Source organism: Plectrocnemia conspersa, unplaced genomic scaffold (assembly GCF_051122295.1).
Source record: "Plectrocnemia conspersa isolate PC_06_02 unplaced genomic scaffold, ASM5112229v1 ptg000002l, whole genome shotgun sequence".
Lineage (NCBI taxonomy): Eukaryota > Metazoa > Arthropoda > Insecta > Trichoptera > Polycentropodidae > Plectrocnemia > Plectrocnemia conspersa.
Window position 1 is genome coordinate 12,940,592 of NW_028277166.1, and position 21,788 is coordinate 12,962,379.

The 21,788-nt window shown below is 29.5% G+C and overlaps 2 protein-coding genes across 4 annotated transcripts in view; one reads left to right on the forward strand and one right to left on the reverse strand.

Moving 5' to 3' along the window:
- The first annotated feature begins 1,914 nt into the window (after positions 1-1,914).
- On the forward strand, positions 1,915-4,413 carry Cyp18a1 (Cytochrome P450 18a1). Its single transcript, XM_088203790.1, has 6 exons — positions 1,915-2,495; positions 2,675-2,796; positions 2,881-3,105; positions 3,187-3,391; positions 3,464-3,728; positions 3,812-4,413. Exons 1-6 carry the CDS (start codon positions 2,138-2,140, stop codon positions 4,227-4,229), a joined length of 1,593 nt encoding a protein of 530 aa, XP_088059916.1. The 5' UTR covers positions 1,915-2,137; the 3' UTR covers positions 4,230-4,413.
- A 952-nt stretch (positions 4,414-5,365) lies between these two features.
- The window catches only part of phtm (cytochrome P450 enzyme phantom), a 78,764-nt gene continuing 62,341 nt past the window's right edge, over positions 5,366-21,788 (reverse strand). For all 3 annotated transcript variants that reach the window (XM_088203759.1, XM_088203768.1, XM_088203777.1), the window contains 6 exons: positions 9,223-9,711; positions 8,964-9,163; positions 8,460-8,895; positions 8,249-8,401; positions 7,974-8,148; positions 5,366-5,574 (listed from right to left, as the gene is read on the reverse strand). In XM_088203759.1, coding sequence (XP_088059885.1) covers positions 5,402-5,574; positions 7,974-8,148; positions 8,249-8,401; positions 8,460-8,895; positions 8,964-9,163; positions 9,223-9,711 — 1,626 coding nt within the window. In that variant the 3' untranslated portion in view covers positions 5,366-5,401. The remainder of the gene's footprint in view (positions 5,575-7,973; positions 8,149-8,248; positions 8,402-8,459; positions 8,896-8,963; positions 9,164-9,222; positions 9,712-21,788) is intronic.

The window sequence follows — 21,788 nt, forward strand, 5'->3', positions numbered from 1 at the left end:
TTCTTTCCTCTTTAGGATTTAATTAATAAACTATTTTATATTACAACAAAATATTGTTAAAAAAGTTGTTTTTTTTTTCTTATGACGATTTTAAAAACACTGGGGAATTTTAATAATAATTATTGTTCAGTAATTATTTATAATACAATACAAACATTCTATAAAAAACTGGTACTTTTTGGTAAATATTGGCAATTTTTTTTTATTAAATTTTTCGATGATTTTATTGTAAGTTTCTGGTAGCATCTCGGCTATAACTTGTTGCGGATGTTGATTTTTAGGTATCCCAACATTTCAGGTTTTTCAGCGTAGACACGACTCTTAGCATAATTCCACAAAAAACCCTTCGAGTAGTGTTAATTTTTTGTTGTACTGATTAATTTGATGTAAATATATGTAATTAAATAAACATGGTAAATACTTAGATCTAAATTACATTATTTAGTAAATAAAGCACTCTCCGAAAAATTTGAAAATTGCTACTATAATACATATACCTAAAATAAAATAAAAACAGTAAAAAGTTAAGACCAATTAACATGTTGCCTTGTATGGAAAAGATAATGAAAGAAGTAGTAATAAAACAATTAAAGGATTTTATTATTAAGTACAGTAGAATCTCGATTATCTGCACATCCATTATCTGAATTGGATTTAATAATAATAAAAAAAATTTCAAACGATGGTATGAAAAGCTGTATTCCAGAAATGAATATATATTTCAAGGAAAAAGTATTGTTATTACTCGACAATGCACCTTCGCATCCGTCAATAAATTGTTTAAATCCAATTGACGAAATGTTTACGATAAAACTTCTTCCATAAAATGTAACGTTTGTAATACAACCAATGGATCAGGGAGAACTAGATATATTAGAGCACTTATACCGAAAACAGATCCTTCGAAGACTATTGTTAGCAGATTAAAATAAGTTTCCACAAGATGAATAATTTTAGAGACTCTTGCTACATGGCAGCAGAGATTTGAGATTTTATAGATGTATCGACATTAAAAAAATCGTGGAACAAACTTTTGAAAAGACCGTTAGTGAGTTCCAGTAATAGTAATGCAGATCTCGCTGATACGGTTATTATAGAAGACATAACAAATCAATATGCAGCGAATGGGACAAAGAAGATGTTATGGAGTGATTAAATTGTGATACAAATTTTAATTAATTTATAATTAATGAAATATTTGACATACCCTTAGAAGAAGAAGAAAACGAGGAGATTGTCGAGGAGGAGGAGAAAAAGAATGAACCTAAGACTTCTAAAGCTTTTTTTATATTTCTAAATTTAAGAAAAATATTATATTAATTTAATGTTTTTTATTTCTTCAGTTATATATGTAAATATATTATATAACTATCTGGGGTACCTCAAAACAGTGAAAGATCGACCGCCGTACATGTACGGCGATACTCCTCAAAGAGTTGTGTATTAAAAATATATTATAATATTAGTCTTTTTATATATTCTGTTAATGTTTATATAATGTTTTGACTAAATAAATTATGAGAAATCAGTATAATGTACGAATTATTATTTTTTTTTGTAAAAGATGCTTCTTTTTATTTTTGGCAAAAAATTAATATATTCATACTGGACGTAATTAATAATGTAAACAATAAGATTATTGCGTACAATAATAGCTCGAATAAATTGCGCAATAAAATTGTTTATAATAATTTAGCGTCGTAATATAAATGCGCACGTGAGTCGGCTACTACAGCTTGTACGGCGCGACGACTACGACGCACCGTAGTCGCACCGAAAGCTCTCGAGCCAATACCTGAGCTGACCGTGAAAGCGCTCCAGTGGTGGGGGGGTGGGCGTCGTCTTCGCGGCGACACCTATACGCCCCCACTACTCGGCGCCGGCTATATAAACAGCAAGGCCACAATTCGCCGGCACAGTCAGTTTTGACGCTCTGCGGCGTGTGCGGTACACTCTACGCACACGAACAAAAAAAAAGATACGACCGGCGAACTCTTCGTATTTTATTATTTACATATCATACGAAACCAAAACATTACACAGTGACAATATTGTGCTCAAAAGTGCGCGTAATCGATGAAAAATAAAAACATTGAATTTAATTCATAAAAGAACTTATCAAAATATATAAACAAAGATGTTGTTCCTCGCCGTTATAACATGGTTCTTAAAGTTGGGTAGCGGCGCTTGGGCCGTATTCGCGATAGCTCTCATACTAGCGAGGTGGGCTTTGTACAAATGGAAGGAACTCAAATCCCTACCGCCTGGACCTTGGGGAATCCCCATCTTCGGATACCTCGCCTTCATGAAATCGGGCGCTAAGCACAGCGAATACTTATCATTGGCTGCCAAATACGGACCATTATTCTCGGCGCAATTGGGCAATCAGCTCACCGTGGTCCTGAGTGACTACAAAGTCATCAGAGACGCGTTCAGGAGAGAAGAGCTGCACAGCAGACCCGACACTCCATTCATGCGGACCCTTGAGGGATTCGGTGAGTTATCTATATAACTTTACGATCTGTCAAAGTCACGTGCGTCGAGCGAGAGTGGGAGTACTCGCCTCCTAAGCTCCGCCTCGATCGCCCGCGCTCGTGAAAACTCGTTCATACATTTTCCTAAAGCGACCCGCGCACGCTCCACATTTCTAATAAATTATTTAATTAATCAACAGGTATAATTAACAGCAAGGGTAGCTTATGGAAAGAGCAGCGCAAATTCTTATTGGAGAAACTCAGACATTTTGGCATGACTTACATGGGCAACAATCGTCAAAAGCTAGAGAATCAAATCACGGTAAATATCATAACCATCAGTATTTATATATATATATATATATTTAAAAAAAAGATCTAATGTTTTATTTTCTTTAATGCTTAGATCGAAGTAGATGAATTGATCCAAGAGTGCAAGAACACCAATGGAGAAGCCATTGACATGTCGCCATTATTGGCCGTGTCAGTCAGTAACGTAATCTGCAACGTGATGATGTCCGTTCGCTTCTCATTCGACGATCCTCGATTCCGTCATTTCACAGGATTGATCGAAGAAGGAATGCGATTATTTGGAGAGCTCTGCACAGTAGATTATATTCCCACTTGGCAGGTATGCATCTGAAATCGCATGATTTATTATTTTTATATTAAAAAATCGATCGATCAATAATAATCATATTTTTTTAAACAGTACTTGCCCGGCAAAGCCACAGCCAAAAACAAGATCATGAAGAATAGAGAGAACATGTTCCAGTTCTATCAAGAGGTCATTGATGAACACAAGAGCACGTTCGATCCGAACAACATTCGCGATCTGATCGACTCTTATTTGGCCGAGATCCAGAGAGCTAAAGAAGAAGGTCGCGAAGATCAGCTGTTTGAAGGAAAAGATCACGGTGAGTCTCTCTTTATTTAATATATAAATAAATTTATATATGATCGAGACTAATATATATTTTATTTTATAGAGCAACAGATTAAGCAAATCATCGGCGATCTATTCTCAGCGGGCATGGAAACGATCAAAACCACTATTTTATGGATGATTGTGTTTATGCTGCGCAATCCTGATGCCATGAAGAAAGTTCAAGAGGAGCTCGATTTGGTCGTCGGCCGTGAAAGATTGCCCAAAATCGAAGATTTGCAATATTTGCCCGTCACCGAAACGACCATCTTAGAAACGCTGAGAAGGTCTACGATCGTTCCTTTAGCTACGACTCACACGCCCACAAAGTAATTTGACTTTACAATGATGCTTATTTTATTACATCATCCTTAGACTTTTCATTAATTAATTATTTTTATTTTATTAACAGAGACGTGAACTTGAACGGCTTCAAAATCCCAGCTGGGTGTCAAGTAGTGCCTTTGATCTACAGCGTCCACATGGATCCGAATCTTTGGGAAGAACCTGAGAAATTCATGCCTGAGAGGTTTTTAGACGCTAGTGGTAATATAAAAAAGCCAGAATTCTTCATGCCGTTCGGAGTCGGAAGAAGAATGTGCCTCGGTTATGTATTAGCCCGCATGGAGTTGTTCTTGTTCTTCACCGGACTCTTGCACAGCTTCAATATATCATTACCAAAAGGAGAGCCTCTACCGTCGATGGAAGGAAACGCTGGAGTCACTCTTTCGCCGGACGCTTTCAAAGTTCATCTGACTCCTAGGCCGTTCCTAACGAAACCTAAAAATATTCCTACGCCATCAGTGCTAAGGAACGTAGGCTCGCATTAGTAAGCTCGACGCCTTCAATACAAATCAAAACCATGCCACCCCAGAGCACGGTATACAGCATTTATTGTTCCTACTACATTAAGTATTATCAATATTTATTTAATCATTCCGATATCATACGATCAACTCAGTTTCCCCCCAACGGAAGTATCATATTCATAATCATGAGTTAAAGAGGAGAAAATGTACAAAGCATAGGTCTTTCCGGCCTTTTAAATTATTCGTTTTAGCGCGTGTTGAAAATTCGTGTCAATTAAAAAGTGGCTGTGCTTACGAAGTGTTCATTAATTTATAGGAGAGTATTAAATTGTAAGATAGTTTAGGTGAAAAGGGGGTCACGACGCGCGAAAAAATCACATAAAAAACCCCCTTGAAAGTAATGCATTTCCATTCCTTAAAATCGTTCAATTATAATATATCGTACGAAGAGGATGTATGACACGAAATTCGCGTTTGTTACTTTATATATATATTTTTTATATTATTATTAAATAAATAATAAATCATAGTACAATGATCTCATTTGTTGAGATTTGGGGCCATAGCTTGTTCACGTAATACGGCCATAATCTCAAACGAAGATTTTGTGACGTAATCAATCACAGGGTCACAATTTTTTTATTATTATATACAGTAATAAAATTAATAATTAAATAATATATTTTTTTATGTATATGACTAGTCTAAAGTCGATACGGGTCGATTTGCACCCATCGTTTGTACCAATTTTACACTACATACCCGCGTGTTCATTTTTATCTTAATTAAAAATATATAATTATATAATATAATATGTGAGTGTGTATGTATTGTACATTCGTCGAAAAATATTGTATTTTTTATACCCAGCATTCAAGTTGCCATTAGGAGTTTAACGAATACATTTTTTTTTGTATATTTATATTGAAAAATAATCAATTACGACCATATTGTTATTATGATTAATATACCATCTAAGTCGACCAATACATAAATTTTGTATCGAAATATCTTAATATATGTATTTAAACGTGTTTTTTAGATTTAGTTTTATATTGTTGCATTAGTAGTAATTAAACCAAGCGGTTCTTAAGACTATATCGATTAAATAAATATACTATTTTTGTAAGATGTTTTTTTTTAATAAAATGACAAAATTAAAAAGCATGTATTTTATTTATTGGTAGTACACATTACAAAGGTTTCAATTTCAAAGAATATTCCGGTGGAATCAAAGTCAATCCAAACGTTCCGTGTAATGAAGGCACAGGTTTGCTCAAGGAAAATTGATATTTGGAAACGAGTCTTGTACTATACGTAAAGATCGCCATTCTTGCAAATTCATCGCCAGGACACATCCTTTTGCCTATAAACAAATAAAAATATATATTAAATAAAATAATAATGTACAAGATGAGCTATAATCATTTTTTTTAAACGTTTTTTTCAAATACCTAAAGAAAGAGAAAAAACGTTTTTTTTTGTTTTAGAAAGTTAGCATAATTTGTAAAAATAAAAAAATAATAATATACATTTATACGTATTTAATAATAACACCATAAAACAATATTTTTGGTACAAAAAAATAAGACAATTTAATTTTTTTAATACATGGATTTTTAACACTAAAAATATTATTATTTAATTACAAGATTATAATTGATTATTATTAAATATAATATTTTTTACACATTAAATCTATTTTAAGCCTAGTTTTGTGATCTAGAGTAAAAATGTGAATTTTTAAAGTAGAAAAAAAGAAATTTTCCGCAATAAAATGAATATATTATATTTACACGAAAAGGTTTTTAATACTTGCTTTAACAACAATATACTCAATAATATTTGTGTTTAATTATAATTAAATATGAAACTTAGAAACGCATACATATTTAGTTTATCTTGTAATGAATTAAGTTTTTTGTTCTAGATTAAAATTATGAATTTTTAAGGTAGAAAAAGTAAAAATTTCGTGAATCAGCAACGAAACGTTTTTAATATTACTTACAAAATAATCAAATATTTGTGATTAATTATTATCAAATATGAAAGTTCATACGTATTTAATTCATTATTAGCTAAGTATTGTGTTCTATACTGAAATAATGAATTTTTAAGGTAGGAAAAGTAAAATTTTCGTAAATAAGTCACGAAACGTTTTTTTTATTTAAACAAAATAATTATAAATATTTTTTTATATAAATATTTATAAATCAGTATTTATGTACTTCATACGTAATACTTTTTTTGCTAGTTAGATTTTGTGTTCTAGATAAAAATTATGATTTTTTAAGGTAGAAAAAGTGAAAATTTCGTGAATCAGCTACGAAACGTTTTTACAAAATGATCAAAAATATTTGTAATTATTAAATGTGAAACTTCATACGTATGTAATGTAATTCCTTATTAGCTAAGTTTTGTGTTCTAAATTTAAATAATGAATTTTTAAAGTAGTAAAAGTGAAATTTTCGTGAATTAGTTACGAAACGTGTTTTTTTATTTAAACAAAATAATCAAAAATTTTTTTTTAAAAATGTTTGCATTCATTATATTAAAATATTTATGTACATCATGCGTATTACTATTTTTCGCTAGCGGTTTTGTGTTCTAAATCAAAATTATGATTTTTTAAGTTAGAAAAGTAAATATTTCGTAAATATTTTTAATATTACTAAATTGAACAAAATAATAAAATATTTGTGTTTAATTATTATCGCATATGATACTTTATTCGTATTTAATTCATTATTCACTAAGTTTTGAGTTATGAATTTAAATAATGAATTTTGATGGTAAGAAAAATTCAATTTTCGTAAATTAGTGAAAACGTTTTTTTCATTAAAAAAAAATTTTTAAATATTTTGTTTAAAAATGTTTGCAATTTATTGTAATAAATCATTTATGTACTTCATGCATATAACTTTTTTTCTATATAAAATTTATGAATTTCTTAAGTAGAAAAAGTGAAATTTTTGCTATAAAAATCGCTACGAAAAATAAAAATAAAAAAAAATGAACAAATTTGAAGTTTCAGATTTAAATTATAAAACTATATTTTATCTGTATAATCATAACATTACTACAATGACAAAATCAAGCATTATGTAAGTAAAGTAATTAAAAAAATTATAGTGAAAATTTTGCTTCCCAAATCTAAAAATCTTTTTTTTTTATGTAAAACATATATTTTTTGCGTATTAAAATAAAAATAGTAAAAAATTTAAAGGCACTTTATCTCAAAATTTTTTCAACAAAAACGATTAATTTGTTATACAAAATGTTTTTAATACTATGCTATACCATTCTAAAATTGCAATTGATTATAATTGTGTATTATAGTTTATATCTATTACATGCATTTAAGGCTCGGTTTTGTTTTATAGCTTAAATGTACAAATTTTTAAAGTAGCAAAAATTTTCGGTTTAAAAATCGCTACAAATAAAACATTTTTTTATATGATAGATATGATAGCAAAACAAAATTACAACAATATAGTCATAATATACTACTAAAATAATAAACGAACTTTTTGTAATCAGAGTAAGAAGCTAAGATAATTTTTAAGTACAGTTTTTAAAGCAAAAATCTCTTTTTCTTCTTTTAAAATCCTTTAAATAATTCAATACGTAATATAATATGTATCATAATCAATATTAAAATGTGTTTTTTTTTGTTAAATAAAGAGGATTAAAAAATTATTTGTAACAAGCTATCAATTTTACATGTAAATCGGTTCATCTTATATTTAAAATTATTAATCAAACCTGATTGAAATGGTATGAAATGCAATGGAGCTAGCAATGAACCATCTGCTCCAATGAATCTCGAAGGCTTGAATTCACTAGGATTTTCCCAAACTGTTGGATCATTATGAATGTACCATTGCAACGGCATTATCATAGTATCTTTTGGAATGAAATAGCCATTGAATATCGTATCCTGAAGTACATAATAAAAAAACATTATATCGATAGATCATCTCACTGTTGAATTGCGTATTATAAAAAATCTCTAAATTCAGCTATAATATTATGATCACCTCTAGTGTACTATGGGGTATTCCTATAGGTACTACGCTTCTCAATCTTTGAATCTCACATATCGCTGCTTTAGTGTAAGTGGCATTTGGCATATGTTCCAAAGAAGGTGTTTCTTCGCCGCATAAGGTTTTTAATTCTTCTCTGATTTTTTCCTAAAATATTATGAAATTGTTTAGAAACTATATTAGATCTTTTGAGGCATAATTTTACCTGTTCATCTTGGTGCATTGCTAGATATAAGATAAGCCAAAGAAGAGTATTGAAAGACGTATCCAAAGCTGCTCCGAACATATCACACATAAAAAATTTCATTTGTTCGATGCTCATACGATTAAATCCTTCAATATCTCCAGCAGATTTTCTTCTTTCCCTTTCTTCTAAATAGTGATCGAGTACGCAGTCATCATCGACGACGTTTAAAGTAGACGGGTTAAAGTAACACTTTTGCGGATTACTATTCATTGCTGAATAATGAATAAACTCTATGCCATTTTTCTTATCAAACTCTTCGTCTAGCACGACTGGACCACCCCCTTGCTGCTTTCGCAATTGTCTGATAGCCACATATCCATCAATAACTTTGTGTGTTTGAGTTTGACCACTAGTTATGATATAATATACTTTTCGGAGCCACGGGGAGAAAAATCTGAAATTAAAGTAAATAATATACTAAAAATAAATCGTTCTATTTGATAATATTTTATGATTTCTTGCCTTAAAAATGGTAAAAAATTAACTATTGCAGCTACGCCCATGTATTCAACAGCTTCTGTTTGTATTTTTAATAACCAATCCATAACACGGTCATCTTTTTTATAAGATATTCCAAAGAGCAGCTCGTATATTGTGTTACCCATTACAAACGAAAGAGTTTTAGATAAATCGGTATTATCCATATCGCCATCTAAAACAGCCTTTTATCCAAAATTTAAATTACAATTGTATTGACATACTATATAATATTATTAAAAACCTGTTCAAGTTGGTCGGCCGAAGATTTCATACGTTCCATAAGACGCGGTCTAGTCATAGCTCCGCGAGCAGCTCCTAATACCCTCATCCAATTTGAAAGTAACTTCCTGTGATCCTTCCATAATTCTCCATTGGAGAATATAACGCCCTTTCCTTTCATGACTCCAGTGGTCATGTATAAATTAGGCCTGCCGCTGAATATGTCATTGTTGAACGCTTTTTTGATCAAAATCGGATCGATCAATACAACTGTATTTATCGAACCCAGTTGAACGGAAAACATTCCATTTTTGGCGTATTTGTTGGCCATGTTTATAAACGATATGTGCGGACTGACTGCGTCCATAAATGCTAATGATCCCAAGATCGGAAAACCTATTGGTCCCGGAGGATACGGTGGATTTGCAAACCTGAACTTTGAGAGTAGCCATCGTATTATGCCGATCAAAAGTAAACCGAGCACTGAGGTTAACAAAATGTTAAACATGATCTGCAACATAGAAAATAAGCAATGTTAGATAAGAGAACACGTATGAGCGCAACGGACGTCACGCAGTAGACTGAATCTAAAAGAAACGATTCCAGGTAATATTGTGTATCGCACTGGATTTAAATCATTATTGATTTGCAAGTTTAATAGCATGATACGAAACGGATTCCGGCCTTCATTAACATAGGTCTGTGTGGCTTGTTACCTGAAAAGTGAGGATCAAATCAAACCAAAAGAAACTAAGGAGACGGAGTGAATGTCCTCTGAAGGAGTTGGGCTCTCTCACATAGCCCTAGGAATTCCATCGTTATCGGTAACTGGATTGTCTTTACTTTTTGTTTCGTCTGGCGGCGGCGTTATTTATTTAGATGCATACGATTTTTGCGCCAGAAACAGGATACATTTTACATTCATGACTTATAATAATGTATATGTAGAAAAAAATAAAGTCAGTATAAGGCGAATGTCGTTTACCCGAAGAAGACCGTATGCATAAATTATTCCACATGTGACCGGCACAGTATGCTGGAAGGAATAGCCGAGTCAATGGGACTATCTACCCCGAGGTCGGTGCCTCGCTCAGGGGGCATTGTCTGTTCTCAGTCAGTCAACCCTCTTAGACCCTGATTCTTCACATGACCGGATCTCTGGCTTTGACCCTACTCTAAGATCGATCACCTGACATAGCTGAGGGTACTCCATTATTTAACAACAATCAGTCATCGTTTCCACTTAGCAACAACACAAATATATACTACGCCTTCACTATAAATTAGTTGTGTATGTAAATGAATCCGTAAATAATATTTTTTTTAAATTTACCATATATATGTTCATATTAGGGTGCATTAATATTAAAAATAAAATTTTAAAGTCATATATTTTACTACAAAATAATTTAATATAAAAGTAAAAAAGAATTAATTAAAAATAAATTTTTTTACTCGTTTTATAAATTATTCTTTCAAGAATATTCTAGACTTAAAATAAGTACATTTATATATTGCACTAAAGGGTCAGTTGGGTTCAAAACGCAGACGTCCTTGGTACAGGGCCGCTCTCTCTGGGGCCAGGGAACTCGTCAGAAACTAATTTTAACCACGTCATTCTTATATTTAATAGGGTTTTCATTTTTATGTTAACGGGATAGTTTTTTAATATTTAAAACCCAGGGTATATAAAATCAATATATTTTACATAATATATTAATAAGTCAAAACTACGTTAAAAAATATTAGAATAAAATTTAGTATAATTTAAATCATGTTATGCTATTATTATGTTGTTAATTGTATGTAATATAAAAATAATATAATATTTTATATTTCACAACCCTAAGTGCAAAGCTTCTCTCATACTAATTTATCAGTTACAATAGACGAACAGCGGCATAGCCTTTTATTAAAAGAACGCGCTTTATTCCTTTTTCCTTGTCGTGTCAGACAAGACATGATGGAATTTAATCATTTAAACTTTCCATTATTGCGAAACTTTCATATCTGTTGCCCTTGAAGCTCTCGAGGAAAATCTTTAGGGCTTAGTCATACCCTTCTCATTATTAAAACAGGCTCTTCTAGTTGTACTTATTGTATCAATTGAGCTTACAGGTGATTCCAATACTGTATATAATAAATTTATTTTAATGCATAATTATTTTCTTTTATTTAGAATTATTTTGGGATCTTAAAAACATATATTTAAGCTTTACTGTACAATTCCCATTAGTATTTATTGTTGCCATTAAATAAACAGTTATTTGCAGTAAAATCATTAGTCCTTATTAATATTATATATTTATTTTAAAAAATATTCAGATCTGTATTTATTAAAAAGATTATATTTTCAATAGTATAAATATAATTTAACTTACTGTTTCAGTCATAACATATCTGAATAAATTTTTATCAATAGATATAAATTTCTACTAGCAATAATAAAATTGTCTTTGTAATTTAATTTGACAGTTGCGAAACCTCCATTTGCTGTACAAACCTAAACCTAACTTAATGAAAGTTTAAGAACTTTTATTGGGTTTGGATTTAAAAATCAATTGGACGATTAGTATCTGTTTATTTTATTTTTTTACAAGTGAATTTTTCAGTGAAGTTATATTTTCACTAGTATAAATGTAATTTGACTTGAAATTTATCAAAAAATTAATAAAACGTTTGCAAAATTTCATACACAAGTTATGTTCACAACTGTCAGTTAAAGATCACTAGGCTTTTTTACGCGTAAATAATAGCTTAAAACAGCATATAATTTCAATAACACCTTTGTAATAAAATAGTTTTTATTACAAAGTCAATACCTTATTTTCTAATACATAATAATTTAATAATTAATATTGTATATTTTTGTCATTTAATAATCGATCATTTAAAGGCACTTAAACCTTTTTCAATCAATGTAAATGTCGATAAAAACATATTTTTCTTTGAAGAGATAATATCTGTTGTAGCACGTTCATTTTAACATATTATAGAAAAAATAATTAATATTACATTAAAAGTAATATTTATTATTCAATTATATTTATTTGATATTACTAGAGATTGTAAATTCAATACCTCAGTTTAATAAATTAGTACAATACAGTAATTAAATATTCAATGTAAATGTATTTAGAAGAAATTCACAACACAGTTTGTAAATTAAAAAATGAACCAGTGCTGATGAATTGGGTGTAAATATAATTAAAGAAGCATGCGTAATACTAAGAACTAAATTACATTATTTAGTAAAGAAAAAATCCTCTAAATAAGGAATACTTGATAATTTGAAGATTGCTATTAATACCTATACTTAAATTAAAAAAAGTAAAAAGGTTGAGGAAAAGATTAATTAACATGCTTCCTAGTGTGAAAAAGATAATGGAAAAAATACTAATCAAATAATTAAAGGATTCTTATGTGAACAAAATCTAGATTCAGATAAACATATTCAATTAAGACTGCCCTGGCCAAGGATACGAACAAAATCATTGAAGCTTAAATTCTTAAATTTCAAGAGAGCTTTCAAAACAATAGACAGAATAAAAATGTCGAAGAAATTTAGTATAAATGAAATAGTTTTATAATTGTTTGATAATTATTTAAAAAGAAGAAATACTAATCAAATAATTAAAGGATTCTTATGTGAACAAAATCGAAATTCAGATAAACACATTCTATTAAGACTGCCCTGGCCAAGGATACGAACAAAATCATTGAAGCTTAAATACCTAAATTTTAAGAGAGCTTTCAAAACAATAGACAGAATAAAAATGTCGAAGAAATTTAATATAAATGAAATAATATTCTAATCGTTTGATAATTATTTAAAAAAGAGAAAGAAAATAGCTAAAATAAATATTGCTTATTCTAAAGAGAATAGAATATATCATGGTGTACCATAGGGGTCCAAAATAGGACCATTGTTGTTTATAATATATATAATAATGATATAATTATTATTATAAAAAAATATGAATGTACTTAAACTAAATGAAAATAAAATTTAATGTATGTTTATTAATTATAAAGATATCTTAGATAATAATATAAAAATAGTGAGAGACAACTCTATTATTGAAATAGTTGATACTATAAAATATTTAGGAGTTATTGTAGATACAAAATTAAATTTTAATAAACATTGAAAAAGTAGTAGAAAAATAGATATATTATCTAGGATGAGAAATATGTTAAGTATAAATACAAAACTAAATTTACGATAGTATTATATTGCCCACTTCAATTATTGTGCAACAATATTATACATTCTTATTAAATTAGATAAAACGATGTTGTAAAAATTACAAAATAAGACAATAAGACATTGAATACTAGAAATTGAGACAATTTATTGATATTTAAGTATAAGAAAACGAGTACGGCCAGGGGAATATTGTACGGAGGTGTAAATTTATTTAATAGTATTTCTAGGACAATCAATAGAATAAAAAACACTCTCTTGCATTAAAAATAAATTATAATATATGTTTTTTTTTATATTCTGTTTTATATGTATGTTTTGATCAAATTTATATTTGTTTTAATAAGATAATATTTGTCTAAATAAATTAATAAAATAAATAAATGAATAATATCGCCATGATAATGTATTGACCTTATCACCATAACTAATTTATGATTGGTAATCCTATTATGTTGCTGAATAATTTTAATCAATCAAAAATGGGTAACCAAAAATTACATACGATTGGTTGTGTATGTTTTGAAAACATACATACATACATAATTGTGTTTATTCGATTTGGATTATTATTTTATACCTTTACTGCTTCAACCAATGACAATATTAGCACAACGTCGATCACTAATATCTGAAATACTTGGGTTCAAATCCCACATGAATCAAAATTAGTGATATTAAACAAATATAATTTTGATTGATCATCACGTGCCCATTTTTACCATATATTTTTTCAATCTCACGTTACATAGATTATTGCCCTTCCGTATTACTAATGGCATAAATACTTTTCCCTTATTTTCCCTTGTGGTAAAAAAGTTAGAATACTATATTTTATGATGTAAAATCTATTTTAATGTATACTATTTTATTATAATATGTTTTATTGCACACTTTATTATACTAATACAAGGCTCTTTTATTAAGTAAAATAAAATGTATTGATTACATCTTAAAAAATGTTATTTTTGTGTATTTAAGTATATTTTGGTATGTGTATCTCTGAATTTTTTTTTACATTTTTTTGCACATTGGAATAAAAAATGCATAATTTAAAATACTACCTTAGCAACAGATGGAGAATCCCATTATTGTACAAGACAGTGAGTTCATTGAATTCTTTTTTACAACTATAAGGTCATCCACTTCGACCAGAAGAGACTGGATTTTGTTCCAGTTGAATAGTGGAGATCGTTCACCTACCAGTCTCGTATGCATATAAAATCTTTTTTATAACTTTCAAATTATTGAATAAATATGAGATTCATAAAAATGCTTCTATTACAAAGCTAGAATACCAAATATGGAGAGAGGGTGTAGTTTTCTACAATCAGACTTTTGTTTAGGCAATAGTGGAATCGGGGGCATTTTGAATCGAGCGCCTGAAGGTGCATCAAGGAGTGCAGCTGCTACGTCTACAGTAGCAAGAGTAGCATCAGCATCGGCGGTGTTTATAAACAATAAGAGCAACGTTCTTCAAGTAGGTTACTATGCGCCGGTGGGGCAAGAACCCCGGAAAGCTGTCGCTCTCTTCCCACCCACCTCCTCGGCCGCTTTCGATCAGTCACACTCGATCAATCAACATTTTCGTAGAATCGTACTTTCCATTCGTTTCTCGCGTTCACGTGGTTGTGCCTATAAAATGACACGTTTCCACTGTTAACTGTCGGCGAGTATGAAACGAAAATTGGGTCAATTTCCATTTATTATGGACCGGAGCGGCGGTTGTTTAGTGAGAAAAGAGCTTTTTCATCTCTCTAAGTGGTCGATCTTTCAGAGACTTTCTTGAATTAGAGTATTGGTGTGAAAAGATTAACTATATATGATATTATGCTACAGTAAATGCGAATAACTAGACTTAAGATAAATGTTAAGTCTACAAATTTGATAAAAAAATATTTTTACTACAACTCAACTAATAAAAAATATAAAATATATCAAAAGATTGTAATGATACACATAATACTGCACGAAATGTAGGTGTGAAATGAAAAATTAAAATCCCGTAGCAGCCATAAGAGTAAAGCTCGACAGCTGATTCTCCCAAGCCCTTTATATCTGTCAACGCCAATAATTTAACGATGCGACTATAGTGATATAGTGAATAGTGAACTCTACTTAATTCGTTAATGCACGTCGTTCATAAGATGACAAGGCATAAAAACGTCGTACTTAGAGTTGTACTATTAGAAAATATAATAAGTAGTTCTTTTCTATATATATATATATTGTACATATAATATAGCACATTTCTAGTTATATTCTCATTTAATATTTATTTGATACAGACATTAAAAAAAATATACAAAAAAGTTTAGCTATTTAACTATGACTTATTTTTTTTTTTGATAAAAAAAATATTTTTATAACAAGGGGATGAATAATAAACATAACAGAGCAAAGAAAAAGAAAATCTTTTTTTCAGATAGGCTAAGGTGATAATTTATTTTTAAAGCAAAGGTTAATCTCTAACATACATTTCTCCAAATAGGACAAAGAGTCAATGAAAGTTTCTATTTAGATTTATTAGAGTAACCCGCGAGACACGTGTAAGACTCGAGTTTAATGGCACACATACAACTGGTACCTTTACAGATACTAACTACATAGATCGAGCTGAAGCCGATTGTTAACCTTTGTAGCATCATTTTATTGTTTTGTTTTCTTTCGGTCGTTGACATTACATTCACTAATTTATAGATAAAAAGCAATAAGTTGACCGATAAGTAATTGTGGCGATTATTGTTAATGAAACGGTGTATTTTGATTTTCAGTAGTACATAGAAATGCATCGATGTATAGAGTTGTGAATGCGGCGATAAAGTGTCACCTAATGGTGTCGTGTTCGTTATGAATATTGAGATTAGCCGATATCTAAGATTAAAAGAGAGGTAGAGAAACAGATGACGGTTGTCTTAATGATAATTCGGTGAAATTCTTATCTATCATTGGTATGCCACTCTATTTTTAAACGTAGCATTCTGCAGAGCTACGAAAGCTATATAATATATAACTGCAAATGATAGAGAATTTGATTAGATGTATATATATTCGGAAGACATTAGCTATATTATGGGAATAGATAATAATAACTGATGGGGAAGATCTAGTTGACAAAAGTCCAGATGCACCACATTCAAGTAATTTATTAAGTAATATAAGATCAATTCATTTTGATATACATATACTGACAGGAGTAAGTCACCTATTACCTGTCAATATATTAGCAGCATCAGAAGCATCAGTGTGGCGATCAGATGTCATGATACCTAATGGTGTCGTGTTCTGGTGCGATGCAGTTGTAAATGTCAAGATAAGCCGATATCCGAGGTCGCCCGAGAGAGAGACGAAGGTTGCCTTGGTGAAAATTCGGTATGTAAATGTAAATGCTCTATGGCTGGTCATTGACTAGCGGCGGTCAATTGCACCGACCCAGTCGGTCAATGGCACCGTCGAAATACCCCCGGCGGGCATTTCTTTCTCACATTTGATCTTGAATAGAAAGTTAAGGTGGTATTGCATAAGAGCCGGTGCGTCATCCTCTCGGGTCGCCGAGGCCTTTGTTCCCAATTCACCATCGTTTTATGACCATCCGACTTCTTTTCACTTCACGTGCCACATTTTCTTGTCTTCGCTAATGGAAAGTGGACGCTCGCTGCATTTTTCGCATTTAACCCACGCGCTTATTTACGAGCGCAAAAAATCGTACCTATCTCAATCTATGCGTCGAAAACAAACAGAGCTACCCAATAAATTACGTACACAGTAAGAGTTGTTTTAATAAAATTTTGTGTCAAATGAGTCGTCGAGAATATTAGGAGCCAATTCGGTATTGTTTTTTTTAATTCATCATAACGTTCCTTAAATTTCAAAATAAACGGCTAATGGCTAATAATACAAGAAATAATCTAACATTACATTTACTCTATAAAAAAATACTAAACTATATAAATATTAATAGCACAATCATTATGTATCATTCCTTCATATCCTACAACTCAATAGAGTGACAAGATCTATGAAGTTAATAAGCTGATAATTAATATTATCTAACAAAAAAATATTTGTTTTTCGATGCTCTCTACATAAACTAATGCTATACATAAAAAATGATAATGTTTAAGATAATAGTGTTTTTAACCGCTAATACGTATTATTAAAAATAAGCTCAGATATATTGTTAAAAATGTTTTATGTTTAGTATTTAAAGTATGTAGTGTATGTATAAAAATAAACTTTTTTATACTCCCTGCGCGAAGTAAAAAAAAGTGTACCATAAAAAAAATGTGAAAAGCTCCTAAAGATGCGGGGAAAATCGCCGGCGAAATATAGAGGGACCTATTCAAAAAAACAACGCGAGAAAATCACGTAAATAAATTATTTTTTTAAATATATTGCCGCGTAAAAATAAAAACAATTTAATAATATTAACAGTTACGTGCTGTAAATTGTTTTTTAAGGATCGAACATTTGTAACAATACGAAAAAACGATCGATAAAAAATTCTTCTGTATGCTCCTATCAGCGGAGCAGTGAAGGTGCAATAATATTCAAACTAAAAACCGTGTTTTTAACATTAAAACCAAAAAATAGTGCGAATAAAAAATCCCTCCCTGCGCGAAGTAAAAAAAGTGTACCATAAAATATATATATATAATATATATATATATATATATATATATACATATTTAAAAAAACAATTATTTACGTGTTTTTTTCGCGTTCATCTTGTTTTTTGAATGAGTATATTTCACCGAAGATTGTCCCAGCATCATCAGGAGTTTTCACATTTTTTAGAGTACACTTTTTTTTACATCGTGCAGGGAAGGATTTTTTTATTCGTACCATTTTTTTTTATTGGTTTTAATGGTAAAAACACGTTAGTTTGAATATTATTACCCTCACTGCTCCGCAGATAGGAGCATATTGAAAAAAAAATTATCGATCGTTTGTCGTATTGTTACAAATAATTTATAATAAATTTAATAAGAAATAAAGATGTACATAAATATAATACTAGAAATAGAGAAAATTTAAAGATAATTAAGTATAAGAAAACGAGTACGGCTAGGGGAGTTATGTACGGAGGTTTTGATTTATATAATAGTCTTCCAAGAGAAATCCGAAACAGCAAAAATATAACGGGTTTCATAAATGGAATAAAAAAACACCTTCGTACATATAGAAATAAATTATAATATTAAGTCTTTATTATTGTATATTTTTATTTTTTCTTTCTGTTATGTATTTTTTATATATTTTTTATATATGTTTACTAAATTTGTTAGATGTAAAGATTAGCTATTAAGCTAAATAAATTAATAAAATAAAATAAAATAAATGTTCGATCTTTGAAAACGATATACAGCTCTCTTAAAAATGTGAAAGCTCCTGATTATGCTGGAACAATCTTCGGCAAAATATAAAGACTCATTCAAAAAACAAGATGAACACGAAAAAACTCGTAAACATTTTTTTTTTAAATAAAATATCGCGTAAAATATAAACGATTTAATATTAATAACAGGAACGTACTGTATATCGCTTTCAATTAATATAAAATAAAATTATATATATAATCCATATGAGCGATAAAGTGATATAAAAAACGATCGCGATATGTAAAGTAAACGATAGATTTAACAACTGCCCGGCTATTGGTATGAAAAGCCGGCAGCTCCCACTGCGAGACATGAAGGCCGAAAGGTCGGAGAAATAGACAGAGATTCAAAACGTCAAATGCATGAACGGTTGATGACGGGTGACTGTAGACACGACAAAGAGTAATAGAATATTAAAAAAAAAACAGCTTGTTTTTTAAATATTCGCTATTTATAAATAATATATTGTCGGATAGAAAACTAATAAAATATATTTGTAAACTTATAGAAATTATGAGAAATATATAGTAGAAACATTTGAAGGTATTAAATGTTTCTACGAAATGTAATTTAATTATTTCTGCTGCCTAAAAGGCTCATTTAGTTGCTATCGATGTGGCTTTATGCAATGTGTTTAATAGTATATCTGTCCTCAGGGCCGGCCCGAGGGACAGGCAGTACAGGCGATCGCCTGGGGCGCTAGATCTTGTGGGGTGCCGTGATACCAAATAAAGGCGCAATATTCACTTAAAATTATCAAACAATATTGTTAAAGAATATAATCTGATATTATTTTTTTGTATACACTACTGTGCACTCTTTAGATTATTTCACGAGTAAAAAATCGCGACGAAAATAAAACGACAAGTTCTTAAATACCCACAATCTCAAAAAAGAGTATGGTGGCAAATATAATATTAAATTACTTTAATTTGAATTATATTTTTGGGCTCATGTAATGAGTTATTAAAGTATTAATAGGGGGGGGGGCGCAAATTTAGTTTTTGCCTGGGGCGCCAAATAACCTAGGGCCGGCCCTGTCTGTCCTTGCTGTCTTTTTATAAATGTGTTTTAACATTAACAAGTTTCTCAACCATTAGTAAAATTATTCTCTAAAAAGAATTTAAATTTTTTATTTTAATATTTGCTTAACTATTTTAAGAATAGTTAAACAAATATTTACTACAATTCAGTATGCTTAAAAAATATTATCATACAAAGTAACTTTAAACATGGTTCAAATTTAACATTATTGGTATTGAGTTAAAAATCCACAGCTGCAAATTATATACCCTTGAATATAAGTAATTTATGAAATTTCGTCAAATACAAAGCGTTTTTTTTTCTGTCTAAGATAACAATATAAACTTCACACATAGTTTTTATTGAGAAAAGTCCACATCTGCATTATTAAAATAATTTCGTAACGTTAAGATGAGAATTTAATTTCAATATTTATTACTTGAAAGTTACTTTTTACCAAGGGAAAAAATTTATAATATAATTAATTAAAAAGTTTATTGATTTAATATGCACATATGTTCAAATGTATACCGCTGATCTAATCGATAGTTTCTAACGACTGACCTTAAATCTGAAATAATTAACGATGATATCGGAGCGCAAGTGAAATTATAAAAAAGTGCATTAGGCCGTTTGTAAAAAATATCGTAAACATATCCGGTAGCCAGATATGTGTGTCGTGAAGAGTGAATGTGCATAATTATGCACGTTTTCGGTATGTAAATTTTATACTTGAATAAAAGTGATAGACACGTGCAATTTAATAAATATAAACAAACGATAACAACGAAATGTAACAGTAAATATGGGATAGTTAGAGTGCACGAGGTTCTATTACCACGACGTTTGTATTATAGGAATGTAGGGCATTGCAAAAGCTTTCAAAATAAATGCATTTTCACCGTGTCTAAGATTTCACATAATGATATGCATGAAGTCATCTATAAATGCTCTTATATGTATATAAGGTATATAATTTTACTTCTCGAGTTCAAGTTCTTAGAGAAAGAAACTTCCTGATAAATTAATTCTTACGGTATGACGAAGATGTGAGTAATATGTAAACTATTTCCGTAATGATCCATCGACAATATTTAATGACTATATAGCAATCATTAAAAATAGATATGTAATCATATTAATCAATTTAATCATGCTATTTGATTACTCAAATAGGTGTTATTTCTCGTTGAATTCTCCGTCATATTAATAATTAATAAATGATGGAAGAATATAACATATTTTTTAAATTATTAAAACTGAAATTTATAGTATAATAATATCTAAATAAACTGTATTAATCAATCGTTAATTGACTCACATTAAATATTTTTAATATTATATCTAAAAACTCATTAATAAAATTGATTTTGTATAGTTTTTTTAAATTCCTTTTAAACTTTTTCATTTATTACCTTTGAGTTTTGTATTATTATTTCTTTCTGGTGTAATTTTACAATGTAGTTTTTACTTTTATTTATAAATAGTTTTGAAATTTTTGGATTATTTACTTATGAACATCATTGTCTAAAAATAAAATGGTGACATAAGAGAAATGAGGCAAAACTAATAACCTTATTTTAATATTTTATTTATTTATACTTAGCATAGATCAAATCTAACTTTACACATAAACAAAAGTTACTTTACTATTAATAACCTAATTCATTATAAATAATTACACCTAAAAATTTAAATCTATGAACTATGTCAACTAATAACTGATATTTATAATTCGATTTTGCTACAGCATTAGTAATATTTTTTAAATATTTATAATTTTTTTTTATAATAAACAATAACTTTTACTGGTTTCTAATAATAATAAAATTATATAGTCATTTTTATTACTTATTAGTGTACTCTAATAAGTATAAGAATGGCAAAATCAATTCTGATTCATGTTTACGTATTTGTTTAACATGTTTATATGTATCACGTATATAATTATAGCGAGTTATTTTAAAAGTAAAATAA